Source organism: Etheostoma cragini, chromosome 22, assembly GCF_013103735.1.
Source record: "Etheostoma cragini isolate CJK2018 chromosome 22, CSU_Ecrag_1.0, whole genome shotgun sequence".
Taxonomy (NCBI): Eukaryota; Metazoa; Chordata; class Actinopteri; order Perciformes; family Percidae; genus Etheostoma; species Etheostoma cragini.
In genome coordinates this window covers 7,876,257-7,891,451 of record NC_048428.1, presented here as the reverse complement: position 1 = coordinate 7,891,451, position 15,195 = coordinate 7,876,257, and the positions used below count along the sequence as shown (strand labels likewise).

At 41.0% G+C, this 15,195-nt stretch overlaps 1 protein-coding gene across 2 annotated transcripts; it reads right to left on the bottom strand.

Moving 5' to 3' along the window:
* Positions 1 to 2,782: 2,782 nt before the first annotated feature.
* Positions 2,783 to 9,507, bottom strand: LOC117937701 (crystallin J1B-like). Of its 2 annotated transcripts, none has more exons than XM_034861851.1 (10): positions 9,314 to 9,507; positions 8,800 to 8,866; positions 7,850 to 8,029; positions 7,239 to 7,337; positions 6,599 to 6,691; positions 6,140 to 6,296; positions 5,911 to 6,026; positions 4,278 to 4,355; positions 3,728 to 3,867; positions 2,783 to 3,214 (listed from the first exon to the last, which is right to left on the bottom strand). In XM_034861851.1, exons 2-10 carry the CDS (start codon positions 8,864 to 8,866, stop codon positions 3,110 to 3,112), a joined length of 1,035 nt encoding a protein of 344 aa, XP_034717742.1. In that variant the 5' UTR covers positions 9,314 to 9,507; the 3' UTR covers positions 2,783 to 3,109. The 2 variants fall into 2 exon arrangements, with proteins under 2 accessions (XP_034717742.1, XP_034717743.1); XM_034861852.1 differs by having other exon boundaries at positions 8,800 to 8,869; positions 9,314 to 9,376.
* Between the last annotated feature and the right edge of the window lie 5,688 nt (positions 9,508 to 15,195).

Genomic DNA, 15,195 nt, shown 5'->3' with positions numbered 1-15,195 from the left:
GGGTGTGAGCCCTTGACCTCACACCCTTTGCCTGTCATCCATCGTTGACCCATTACCATTGATTTGTTTATTGTTGACATCTGTCAAGTCTGAATGAGAAGTAGTGTGTCAGGTAGCATGCAAGATCCAAATGTGAAACCACCATTCTAGCAGACATGCAGTGCCAATAGAAAATCATCTTACCCTGTAAAAATGCTTACTTTTTGTCACATTACACCCTGGAAATTAAATTTAATCAAACTGTTTACAGATGTATTTACACATTAAAACGTATCAAATTGAAAATAACATTTTAATAACATTCTGAACAATTATTCAAATGTAATGAGTAAAATACCTGGTTTGGACAAGTGATCAGCCCCTTAGAGTAATCTTAAACTTACTCAGGTACAACCAGTTCATTTCCAGATCACACACCATGCTAATTGCTGCCCACCTGACATCAACTGTAATGATTTTGATTACTTCCTAATAAAACCAGCTGTTCAATTAAGTTGTGGAAAGACACAAGTTAGGAGAAGGATACAAACAGATTCCAAAGGCTTTAACTATCCCTCTGAGGACCATTCAGGGCATTATTAAGATGTAGAAAGCTAATGGCACCACCAACACCTTGCCAGCATCGGGCCTTCCCTCCAAACTGGATGACCGAGCCAGGAGGACGAGCTACCAAGAAGCCTATGGCAACGCTGAAGGACTTACAAGTTTTTATGGCAGAGATTGGTCGGCCCTGTGCATGTGACAACAATCTCACAAGCTTTACACTAAGCTGGCCTGTATGGCAGGGTGGCAAGACGAAAGCCTCTTCTGAAAAAGGGCCACACAGAGGCTCCTTTGCGCTTTGCAATGAAACATACAGAAGGTTCTAGTGCCATGTGGAAAGAGGTTTTATGGTCAGATGAGACGAAGATTGGACTTTTTGGACTGAACTGCAAGCATTATGTTTGATGAAAACCAAACCACCCAAAACACACCATACCTACTGGGATGCATGGTGGTGGCAACATTATGTTGTGAGGGATGTTTCTCTTCAGCAGGGACCGGGAAATTGGTCAGGATTGAAGGGAAAATGGAGGCTGCCAAGTACAGTGAAATTCTTGAGGAAAACCCGTGGCCCTCTGCCAGACAGCTGAACATGGGCAGGTGGTTCACCTTCCAGCATGTCAATGACCCTAAACACACCGCCAAAATCTATGCAGCAGCTTAAGGATAAGAAGGTGAACGTCGTTGAGTGGCCAAGTCAGAGCCCTGACTTAAATCCAATTCAAAATCTGTGGATGGACTTGAAGACAGCATTCAATCGCCTCTCACCACGGATTCAACTGTACTCGAACAATTCTGCAAGGAAGAATGGGCAAATATTCCCAAATCTAGGTGCGCAAGGCTAATAGAGACATATCCAAACAGATAGACAAAGGAGGCTCTACCAAGTATTACATCATGGGACTGATGACTTTTTCCAACTTTTATTCTAGTTTTATTTTCTCATCATGTTTCAGAACTATTGCCTATTTGTTACTTGAATGTTGTTACTTGAATGTGGTAAAAGCTGGAACATTTATTTTAATTTTTAATTGTTTTCTATTTCAGGCTGTAAGACAAAAAAGTGACTATTTCAAAAGGGTGTGATGATTTTCTATGGGCACTGTATTAGAAGAATCAGATTTTTTTTTCCTGAATATCATCCAGCTGCCTGGATGCTGCTCTCTCCCACCATAAACAGGGACATCAACATCTTCATTATGCATTACTTCTATGCAAGAGGGGAGAGGGAGGTTTGTCTGTCCTCATAAGTTATGCATTTTAATATTAGCGCCAGTGATGGGCCATGGCTGCAAGTAAAGGACAAATTGCTTGGCGTGAACCCCCCTGACCCCTTTAGACTGTTGTCTGTTTTTATACCACCATGATGCAGGTTTAGCATGCACATGTTGTTTGAAATGAAGATAAAAGGATACTTCTACAACATTATATCTCCTGCAACCCCTTCTCTCTCAAAAACTGTCCTGAGGAAGCGGACTTGGGCAGCTTTGGGAAAAACAAAAACACTCTTCAGGTCTGGATGTAATTATGCCAGACATAGCCTGCTACCTGCTGTGTGGGAGGAAGTCAGGCAGAGAGAAAAATCAAATGACTTCCCTCCCGTAGGCTACCAACGCACCGTCAGCTACAAAATCAGCTAAACGATGGCTCCGAGGTTTCTGCCACTCGTATTGTTGCGTCTGGGCCTCACAACTGACAACGCTGTGGGGTTTTCCCATCACACAGTTTCTCATTGCTCTGCCAAGATGTCATGTGATACCAGTTTACATGAAGGTATTGATTGACAACGTTAAGCTTTTCAGTCTTGAACGCGCTTGACCCATTGCCTATTTATCATTTTTGAATGCGCTGTTAAACAGAAATTGTAGACTGCACACTGCATTTTTTTAAATAACCACACTATGTCAAAGATATTAAGTCTTTGGCTTTGCTTTATGCTGGGCTAACTTTCAGAGTTGTTGGGGCGGGTGCTTTAAACACGTGAATATGACAGTCAGCACTTTCAGGAAGGCAGAACAGCTCCTTGGAGGGAGGAATTGGTTGCAGTCTGGTTGTTCCAGTAATCTATGTGTATCTGCTCTTTCACTTCACCAGTACAGAAAGCACTCAAGGGGTAAGAAAAGACCAAAACCTGCTGAAACTGAACTTAAGCTAAACTAAATTTTCATCAAGGCAAAGCGTGTTTTCCATAGATTAGGAAATCTCAACTGTTGCAGCAAAGAGTTAATGAACCAATGTGTGTTGGTGACACATGAAGGGTCTTTATTTGAGACTGTTTCCTAGGGTACAATACAGCTGCTGAGGAGAAATGTACTCCATGTCCTTAGCACAACATACACACTTCACACAGACTTTCAATTTCTTACATGATGCAGCTTTGACAGAGTAAAAGGATTCGAGTTTCATTCAGTACAAGACTTTTGAATGCGACTGTCATGGATCGTCATGTCAGAGTACATGTGCAACTTGAGAAAGTCTTCTAAAATAGCTTTTGATTATCCAGTGCTCCATAAATACTTGATAGCAGATAAAAAAAATTTTTTAGGGCAAAAATCAAAGCGACAAACTACAATGGCTGACTTTTTTGGACCACTTTTTTAGCTAGCTCCAGCAGCAGAGGGTATCTGAGTGTCCTCTTCCTCCAAGACTCTGGGATTCCCTGGAGACCAGTCTGAGAACACATCAAGATGACAGCTGGAAGCATCACAGGCAGCACAAAGCTCTCACTGCCACACTCATCACATGAGTTCCAACAATGTGCTAAATTATATATTTGAACCATGAAGACAAATGTCTTTGCATTGTTGATCGATTCTGTGACTAGGATAAGTATAGTGCACTAGCTTAGCATCGTTGTTGTGCTGATACAAATGATTTGGACTTATGTATTAGAGCGTTTATTGAATAGCAAAATGAAAAAAAAAAATTCTCAGAGTGTAAAAATGTGTAAAGTTTCTTTAAAAACACATTCCTGATCGCATTTCCAACTCCTACTACCAAGCGAGGCCTGGAAGAAGACGTCGGGGTCTTAAAACACAGATAAATGCATAACAGATGGCAACAAAATGACTGAACAGCATTAAAGCAGTAATAATAAACAAGACAAATACACCAATACAAATTCAAAACCGTATCTGTGACTTATGACAATTTGATATGCCTGAGAGCCACATTCCTACTGTACCTGTGCCCCAAAACAGGCTCCTATGAAGGAGGCTCGGCTGGCGGTGCATCCCCCGCAGCGCATGGTGTCCCGGACTGCTTCATCCAGCTGTTTCAGCTTCAGGACTCCATGAAGCGCTCCCTGGAACGCACCTGGCAAAGCTGCACACAAACCCAGACTTAGTTGCAGCTTGAGACATGGTAGATAATCCAGCAACGGATCAGCCATCAAACATAGAGGATTCAGTCGAGGGTTTTTACATTACCACCAAGTTACTCATGTTATTCACCGTGCATAATCTGAATGGCTTTTGCAATATCATTACAGGTAGGAGGCATTTGAACAAGTCTGCAGGATTTCACAAGTACATTAAGCATCTCAACCGTTTTGCGGTGTAAAACCTGAGACACTCAAGTCAGCGGGAAGGGGAAGATGAAAAGGAAGGAGGAGGGAGACCATTAGTCAAAAGATCAAAGGCTGGAGGACTCTACTAGCGGATGTACTGACAGGGAGGGATCACAAGCCACGCCACGTCCACAGACCTGGATCCTGCTACAACCGAATGGCTTACCTCATGTGTTTGTGAACACAGCAGGTATGAGCTGTTGGGATGTCTTGGCCAGGTTGTCCTTCACCTGGTGGATGTGTGCTTCAGCCCAGACGCAGGACGAGAGACAAAAATACATTATTTATTGTCTCAAAATTGAAGTCTTTGACCATTTTTTGTTTGGGCTGTGGCTGCTTATTGTCATAACACACATTACGCATCTAACACATCTATTCTGTAACATTATATTTTGATTTGGAAAGAAAAATGCTATAATGTCTTCATGGACAATCATTTTCATGCACGCAGCATTTTGGGTTTCTTGCAGTTTTCCCACAACACCTCTTTTGCCTATCTCTTCCTCTTCTTGTTTTAACCCTGCTGTTAGTCAGATTTGACCCATTTACATTTATAATAACATTATATATCAGAACTATGACAAAACAAAGTGACAAAAGCATAAACACTGTCAAAGGTGACAAAAACTTCTTTTAAAAAAGTGGTCAAAAAATTGGACGAAAAAAATGACTTTGAAAAGTGGCAAAAACCTAATTAATAAAAACTCCAAAAAAATAGCGACAAAACAATTGAGAAAAAGGTTGAAAAAAGTGTAGAAAAAGACAAAAAACAACAACAAAATGTTGGATTTTCAACCCAGAATAACACAAAGTTGCATAATCAACGGGAAGACAACACATGGGTTAAGGAAGGATGTGAGAATAGTGCTTGCTTCATATAAAAATCCATCCTGATGGAATACGTTGTAAAATGCAGTGCACAGGCTGCTACTGCAGCAACTGCAGATTTTTACCAAACAATGCCTTGTTTGCTCATTGAAATTATATTTCAATAAACAGTTGGATGTTTAGGGAATCTTACGTATTCACCACCTTGGCGAGAGTTAGATGACTGACACAGCCCTTGTGCCTGTGTTAAAGCTGTGGTAGGCAGTGTATTTTTTGCATCCTTGGGCAGAAATTGCTTAATAAACAGCATATTCTAATTCCAGAGATCCGACAGAACACTAGATTTCTTGGCTCTGTAATCAGGCTATGGAGAATCTAGCCAGGGACTTTGGCCAATCCCAGGTTATTTCACATGGCGACAGACAGGGGAGTGGGAGACATGCAGGAAGATGTCTCAATCTACTTTTCTCATTTCTTTGTTTTCTACCTTATCTGCAGCTTTAAGTACGGAGCCAGAGTCAGGAGTTGGTTAGCTTAATCTAAATTTTAATCTAAATTCATTTCTCTTTTTTCTTTTTGACTAATCATTATGCTTAAAGCTAGTTCAGTACTAAACTCACTAATGCCCACGGTATACATGTTTGTTTAATCAGTTCTGAAATGAATATGAAATGTGAAAACCAACAACTTTTGGGTTTAGAGCTGCCTGTAGGTAAACCTTTTTTTTTTAGCTTTGGAGTTGGCCAGTCTAACTGTTCCCACTTGCTTCCGGTCTTTATGCTAAGCTAAGCTAATCAACCCCTGGCCATAGCCTCATATTTAACAGAACTTCATGGTCTTTTCACCTAACTTTGGCAGGAAACTAAATAAGCATATTCCCCAATAAGTGTGATATCATAATGTCAAATTATTCCTCTGTATTTTGGATTCATAAAATGCATGAAACTTAAAAGACACACATGTAGCCTTACCAATGGCAGCCTGGTCCAGCTCCTGAGGATTCTGTCTCTTCGGGTCATTCAACTGGGCCAGAACTGCATCTAGGGCATTTGGATCTGGACCATTCAGAATGAAATGCTCCAAAAACCTTACAGGGTTCAACAGAAAAACAAAGGTGGAGTTTCCCTTCACTCCCTTTGAAATATTTGTTTAACTATGGTGCTTGACCAGCTTATCATCTTCTTCAGAACTGTCTCTTACCTTGCTGCAGCCAGCGTCCCAGCGACACACATGTCGTTGTTCTGGGTCACCTGTATGGCTTTCTCCACCTTCTCCAACATCTCAGGTCGGCCAGCGAACATGGCCACCACCGGAGCCAGCTTAGTGACGCCGTCCATCTGACAGTCCCTATCACAGCCTCAAAAACACATACAGAGATCACGACCACCGAAATAGCACGGGGAGGCACTTATGATCCTTCTTGGATGGCAGTAGCTTGTGTGGGGAACCGGAGGGTCGCTAGTTCAGGTCCCTGTATGGACCTAAGTATTGAGTGTGGACTGGTAGTTGGAGAGGTGGAGTTCCACCATCTCTCTATTTGAGCATGCACAAGACCTGAGCATGTGTGTACTTCGGGTCTGTGTGTAGTGTGTTCTAACAACAAAGTGAAAATATTATAATTTCTCAACCATCATTAAAAAGCATGAATTAAAAATATACCAGTTTCTTCTTTGCCAGCATCTACATTTCTGATGAAAGCTTTCAGGCTCCCGTTTCTCCATGGGCCATCTATGGGGAGGATGGCTTTGGGACCTAACAAATGCAACAAACAGCCATTTTATATTGGAGAATGAATACCGTTTTAGTTGACTGGGTCATATTCATTAGATATAATACATATGGTAGAGATCAAATCAGAGGAGTATGGCATTAGGGCAAAACAAGCAAGACAGGAAAGCTTTCTGTTGAAGGTGGAGCTCTTTTCTAGTCTGCTTAGTCATGATGCCTGTCACTGCCCATGCTGATGACACAGCTCTTTTCACATTCCAAGACCATGAAGCTGTCTGCAGTTTACTTTACCCCAGAATGCCCTTTGCTGTTATGGTGATTTACAGTAGCACTGTAATTTTATGATATCCTGACTGTAATAAAGCAGCAATTACGTAAAGCTCTGAACACCAACTTGGAACAGAGAAGTCTGACTGCATAAAAAAGTTTTAATAGAGGAGAAATTTCCCATCGGCTGCTAGCTAAAACATTACGCACAGTGTTATCATACAGCAGAGGCTCTAACATTCATTTAGGTCTGTTGAGTTAATGATTGATGAACTCTACAATTTACATAGAAGCCAAACAGTACCTTCTTTCTTTCTGTAAGGATCATTGAGAGGGAGATCGTACACTGTTCCTGGGCCAAAGAACTTGTACATGCGCTTGGTCAAGTCTTCCACATTAACATCTGCCAACACATTACACACTGTAGCTTTAAAAAAAAACAGGTTAGTTCACGATTAAACACACAGTGATGTGACATAATCTCCTGTATGCTGTAGATACTAAAAACCAAGTGATCTGTTAAAAGCTGGTGTGTCACCCAAAACAGGAAACGTTCCTTGACTTATCTTGCCAAAGGCTGTAAAGATCACTAATTAACACACGGCCTGTATCTGTTATATTAAGGATATTTTTTTGCAGGAGGATTTCTTGGCAGGGTTTGGGAGATTCTGGAATCTAGTCAGGAAGTAACCAGGAAGTCAGAGCACTTAGAGACAAATAGTCCAGCACATCATTGCAACATAGGAAACAACAGGGTGTATGGGAAATATAGTCTTAATTTTACCAACAGTAACAACATCACAATCTTGACAGGGTTAACTTCAATTATGAAGTGTTGGCAAGCAAACACTACTACTGTAACGTTGGCAGGCACTGAGAATGATATGTTAACATAGGAGCGGCCTGTTTGAGTACCTCCACACTCGCTCAGTGACTCCAGCAAGACATAGGCCTGGTCCCCGTAGCAGGTCTGCTCGCCCGTCGTCCTGCGGTAAAAAGGATTAGCGGACTGAGGCCGAAACTCAGGACAGGGCTCCAGATCAGAGAGAACTTCTTTGAGCCTGTCTGGATTGTAGATCCAATGCATGGGCTGGGCTGTATGGGTGGGGAACGCACACAAACACACACACACACAGACACACAGACACACACACACACACACACACACACGCACACACACACACACACACACACACACACACACAAAAGAGGGAGAAAAATAGTGGAACAGTCAATAGTTTTGTTTTTGACATAACCTACTGTGCATGCAGTCTGACAACATGGAAAGGGAAATAGATGTGTGCACTATTATAATAATAATTTTATTAAGCAGTCATCAATGAGGAACTAACTTTTGGAATTACTCCCTTTTCTAAGCATCATTAAACTGTAAGACTAATGTGGAAGTCAAAATGAACAATGACTTTTGCTACCTTAACTTCACTCAAGCAGTACAGCTATTGCAAAAACCCATACATCATGACATTATGTGCAACGTCAACAATGTAAGGAACTGCCCTTGTACTTTATCAGCATTCACAGATGTTGCTCATGGATAATTCTACTGATAATGCTTGTGTGCAACACATGAGAAAACAGCGAAACAACACATGTCACATTGTGTAACATCTAACGCAAACACTAGAATGCTGTGAAAGGTTTCAACCACAAATAGTGTGATCCAAGCTGATGGGATGCAGAAACTCTTCTGTGTAACATTTGCAATGTGAGAAATAGACATGGAACAGTAGACGCTTTACAAAAGCATCATAACATGCAGTAGGAGTATGAATTATTGAGATATGGAAAGCCCGTTTACTGTAATTAACCCAGTCCCAGCACCAGTATCTCACAGTTTATCTTACCTGCTGCATCTGCTGCTGCTGACCCAATAATGGCCCCAATGGCTCTGTCTGCCAAAGTCAAGGCCATCTGTTTTCATTTTCAGACACAAGTACAGCATACACAATAAATACTGTGAGGGTTTCAACGTATGTTAAAACACAACCTTTAAAACATGACATGAATGTTTGTAATTTTTATTTAATGAAATAGAAAGACAGCTCTCTATTGTTGTTGTTGTTGTTGTAAATGGTCCAATGTAGCCACTGACTAAAATATAAACATTTAACAAAGTATATCCCGTTGTTATTTTGGTGAATTTCTTCTTCTTGTAAAAACAAGTTACCATGGGGATCAATGCAAAACAGCACTCAATTACATTTTCTGGTAAAAAAGATTAGCGACAAATTCTTATGCAATCAAGACTTTTATTACGAGAGAACCCAGTAATTTGGCTCAGTATATGGTGCATCATAATGAAGGGCTAATTTATAGCTGATGCCAATAACAAACAAATACAGACTTGGTTATGCTTACCTTAGAGCCTCGTCTTTACCTTTAGCATACCACGTGAAGTGTTGAAAAACGTTGGGCCAGTATCACTTCTCTTACAAGGGGAGGGTACCATCAGCCCAGTGATAAGCACACACCAATGGCAACCCGAGAAAAACAGTTTTGCCATGTGGAGAGAGGCCGAGGAGGTGGTTAGATGGAGGTTAAAAGCCTGGACTAGAGTTGTACAAAGGTAGGCCTATGTAGGGTTTTAACTTGCCAATCAAATGCAAGAAGCTTGTTTTGTATAGTATATGAGGGGTAATTAATGGCTCATGATTCTTGGCATTAGATCTTGTACATACATTATTTTAACATTTGAAGTATAAAATTCGGAAAGCAGCATTATGTTTGGAAGTCATCAGGAAATTTCAGATTGTAGGGGTGTGTTAGTCTGGCCAACCATGCTACAGTGCTGGAAGAAAGCTTGACACGCCGGATTGTGATTGGTTTAAAAAAAAAATAAGTAAAATACTAAAAAGCCAGAGCGTTTTTTCCCCCCCATCCCAGAATAGATATGTGTGTAGCCAGACCCTGCTCCAGTGCTGACGACGTTGTGGAGGTGTGTCTGGCAATGTAAGACTATGGATGTTTGAACCTACAGAATTTGTGCAACAGTGGCGCCATTTTTGCACCTCACCCTGCGTCTGAACTCAAGATGGTTTATAATAAAACCATGAACGTTTTATTTAAATTCCACAAAGGTTAAACACTTCACATATCAGTTGATTTGCACCTAAAAAACTCTAATGCAACACCAGAGGGAACATTGCTTTTAGTTGAAATAGCTTTCAAAGACTATCTTGTCATTTTAATTTGTCATGCTCTCTCTGTCTTCCACTCCATGGAGTCCATCCTGACAGTTCCCCAGCTGATCCTCCTGTTCCAACTCTGATTAAACCCTGCAAGGCCTGGCCAGGCTGCACTTATCCCAGGCCATTGATTTCTCTTCTGGCCTACTAAACCAGCAAAACAGAAGGTTAGGGTCAGGTTATCAATAACAGCTAGAAAACAATGAACAAAAGCAGCAATGGCCGCCTTTGGTGTTACCCTGTTGCAATGATTAAGGAAGTCGTTCTGGAAGAAAACGTCCAATTAAACACATTACATTTATGAGGCCCATATTGTAAAAATTGATATTTCCATGTCTTTTTTTACTACAAATCAGGTTGAGGCAGGGCTGTAGTCAAGACCACCTTTCTCGAGTCCAAGACCAGGACTCGAGTCCAAGACCAGGACTAGTCAAGACCAAGTAAAGACTAGTGTCCGAGTCAAGATTGAGTCCAGGACAGAAAAAAGTCTTTTACATTTTGGGTTAATTTTTGTAGATCTAAAGCAAAAACAGTGTCACAACATCCAGGATCTGTAAATATAGCCATTCCCCTTGATATCACATAATCTAATCAAAGGAAAACAGAATGATATACACGGTGATACCTCATAATAGCAGTGTAGGAACTTATACAAACACCAATCCACTACAATTACCACTGCTAGGTACTAGTACTGAACATTTGAGCAACTAAATGACAACATAGCTTCACTCCAGATGTAGTGTAGAAAAGAAGTGTACCCCTATGGTTGGTTCATGCCTAAAAATAATAGCCAGGATCTCCGGAAAAAGGCACAATATGTGTGTCCCCATTTCAAACATCACTACAGGTTGACTAAAAAAGCCATATTTGACAAGTCCAAGTCCAAATACCAGCAAGTCCGGACTCAAGTCCAAGACCTGGGTCAAGGTGATATAAATACTGTGAAAGTCTCAAAACACCCCCTCCACAGAGAAAAGCACCCAGCCTTTGTTCAGAAACTGTGTCTGGTTTAAACAGTCTGTCTGGACTATACTACCATACTTTATACAGGTAGAAAGCGCTGCCACAGTCCTGTTACAGTCATTCCCCGGCTCCAATGACAGTGCAGAGACAGAGGGAGCAAAGATGCAGAAGACCCGGAAAAGCTGACCAATCAGAGCAGACTGGGCTTCTTTCAAGAGGGGCGTTTAAAAATACAGCCGCTAAAACAGAGCTTCAAGATAGAGGGGGAACACAAGTATATTCAGACAGACAGTAGGAGAAAAATAATGTTTATCTGATCATTAGAGCAAGTAAACATGTTCTAGTAGAAACCCCCTGAAAATAGGCATGATATGTGACCTTTAAATGCATGTAAATTTATCAAGTCTCAGGCATAGCTGAGAGATTAATCTTCCTGTGAATCTGCAGGAAATGGAGAGCATTTGCTGTTTCTGGCAGGGAGGCAACATGCCCTCCAAAGAGCGGATAAAAGAGCTGCACAAATAAATCAGCCACTGTTACCAGATCAAGTGACACAATGAGCACGGTGAAACTCTATGAATTACAGCCTGGTAGAATTTGTGAGGGGATATTATTGGAGTGTGGACAATGTGGCAGTGCCCACATGTTAGGGGGGGCTGTTGAGCTTTGGGGGCTTGGTCCTCTGGCAGGACCTTTGGGAGCGGAGGGGATGTCACTCTCCTATTTGATGCCAAAACTTAAAAGATAACAATAAAAAGGGGATGTATGTTGACCTGGAAACAATTGTGTGGTTCAGTTTGCACTGCACTGTCACACTTTAATGTATTTTATGTTAAAATACCAACATCAGTATGCTAACATGCTAACAATGACAATGACAATGCTAACAAGCCGCTGCAAGCAGGTACGATATTTACCACGTTCATGACTTTGCATGCTATCATACTGCTATCTGTGTTAAGTGTTAATTAGTGCAGCTGAGTCACTCATTTTGCAGATTTTTGGTCAAAAACCAAAATGTTTGAAACCGTTACATTTTTACCTGATGACATCTATATCCTATGATGAACCATGTCTACAACATTTGAATCTATCTAAATAGATGTCAAAATACTTCATGGGATGCCAAAATAACAAAAATCTTTTATTCAAAGAGCATTTTGCCGTGTACTGGATGTCACACACCTGCTGGCTGTAGATTCGCCTCATGATTCAGTGTATTATATACTTGCTTTTTTTGTGATATCTTTGATTTTTGATATCCTTTATATATCCGATACCCTCTAATCGTGTGCCATCGTCTTGTTTTTGCTTATCGTCAATGACTAGAGGAACATTGTATCTCTAATTTAATTATTGAAGCAGTGCATGTGCTAGGACAGTGGACAAAAAAGCCCTGGCAGTGAGATCACATCTGCCATATGTGCCCAGACATAATCACGCTGTTTCTTGGAAGCTCACATGGTTAGTCATTACCTTCTAATCCTGGTCATATTCCAGGTGAAACAACCCAGATATGAGCATTTCACTCATCTGTCGTTTGATGTCAAATTTAAAGCAATAAGACCAGGTTTTGATGCAAATGCCACAAACACATCGTAAACTGTCTTGGGATTGTTGGGTTACGGTAATTTTGTGTGAGTTAAATTTAAAAAAGAACAGAGTATTGCAATTTCCCAAATGTATGAACGTGCCACACTTTAGCGTGCTTCCCCTTAGTCCTTGTACAGGATTAATCAGAGGAATGCTGATAATTGTCTGGCTGCATGGCTGTCCTTCCAATCTGGGAGAGGAAGCTGAAACAGGAGAAGGGTGTCAAGAAGTATGCCAGCATCCGGCCGCGAGGCACCTCTCCTGTCATCCGAGCGATGCCAGCCATGGCATCCAGTGTGCAAAGCCAGTGAAAAACAAAGCTGGATGCTCACAACTCAGCCACACAAACTCCCACCAACCCCGACCAGTCTTGATTTGAATACAATGTGGATGAAGAAAAGAAAAGGAACGTCGACGTTGCTGACATTCATCCAAATCATATGCACAAATACGAAGAAGACATCACAGAAGGGTTCACATGCCAGAGACTAATCTTCACAGCATTAACCTATGTTCAGTCTCTGTATGTAAAAATACTCAGAATGATTCATTGACATGCACTCGTCTTCTCCTGGAAGGATCCATCCTCTGCAATACTTAACGTCTCTGCGATTCTCATTTCTATCTAAAAGGGAAGTAATCTTCAAGGTGTGTTGTTTTTCACTTCTTATCTTCCATCATTTCTTCACGTACCGTAAGAGCGGACTCATGTAGCACTGTTAATGTGATTACCGGCACACCATGTGCTAAGTGGAGAGTTTTCACATATTGGATTACATTCCTGTCTTTTTTATGTAATGCATACATTTTTGTAATACATTTAGAATGCTAAATTTATCACGTCTTACTGTTGTGTTGCTATGCTGTTTGAATCCCCTTTTGCACATCCTGATTCAGATGTCTATTTAATCCCATTTACTCCACAGTCTTTACGTAGGCTCTTTATTTTTGTTGTGCTAACAGCCCAACAGGGATCAATAAAAACAAATATCAGTCTGAATTTTATTGCAGGTGCACTTCTTGCTTCACACGCCTGGAAACCACTCACTGCAGTCATTTTGCAGCTCCACTGGATCCGTCAGGACTCAAGAGCAACTTTGAAAGTGACAGAGGGGAGAGTTTTACTATTTAGCATTCTTGGCCAAATTCTCTCAGCAACTCGGTGTGTTTGGCCACAAACGATAAAGCTAACTGAGGTGGGGGACTCGAGTTTGACTGCGGACCTGAGACTTACTTGACTTGCATTGATCAACTTGAATCTGACTGTGTCTAAAACCGGCTACTTGCACACTTCAAACACTTAGTTTTAAGTATATAGTGTAGATAACGGAAAATGTCAGTGTACTGGAAGCACCCGGATGACCCCTCAAAACGGTTAAAAGGACCTGTGTGGAACGATGGACCCTACTCGCACTAAACGTTCATACAGTAAGTGTTAATTTTGGGACAATACACACCATCGAAGACTACGGCAGTAAGTGGTCAGTGCACATTAGCAGTGTACCGACGGAAGTATGCAGAATGAGACACAGCCAAGGGTTCCAATGCCTGAGTCTTGACTTTGACTTGAAAAAACTTTACTTTTTTTTAAAGATTATATTTTTGGGCATTATAGTCCTTTATTTTGACAGGAAAGCTGAAGAGATAAAAGGGGAGAGAGAAGGGGAATGACATGCATCAAAGGGCCGCAGATCGGAGTCAAACCCCAGCCCGCTGCGTCAAGAAGCAAACCTCTATAAGTGGGCGCCCGCTCTACCAGCTGTGCAACCCAGGCGCCCAGGATATCCCTTTTTATGAATGTAATACGAAGTAATATTTGCTGTTTTGTCTGTTTGCTAATGTTGTGTCTGGTCTTGCTGAGGTTTTTCTTAGATTACATTTTTAGGTTTGTGTGATATTCAGATTAGTTCAATTTACAAAACAATATATAGCGTGTTCCATAAATGTCAGCCTCTTTTATTTAGGATCCCCATTAGTTGTTACCATAGTACCAACTATTCTTCCTGGGTTCTACACAAGAAAATAAAACAAAACAAGACAATCATCATCGTCACTCACTCACAAGCACTACTTTGATACTATCAATATAATAAATAAATACTATATGATTCAGAATTCTACAGCCATGCTGGAAGAACGCCAATAATGGCATGAAACCATTGTACTTCAATAGTTTAAATAACTTTTCACGGCTGATATATGTCCTTATTATATAAACATTTTTATAGACTTGTAGTCTCTTTGAGGCAATGTGTTTGCTTATACACAGAAACAGTTGAAAAGGAACGGTTTTGATTGCCACAAAATGTCAGAATATAAGACGTAAGCAGGCTGGGACCATTGCTGTTGTAATATTTTAAAGGTCCCATGACATGGTGCGCTTCGGATTCCTTTTAATACAGACCTTAGTGGTCCCCTAATACTACAGTGGGTACGGAAAGTATTCAGACCCCTTTAAATTTTTCACTCTTTGTTTCATTGCAGCCATTTTCCAAA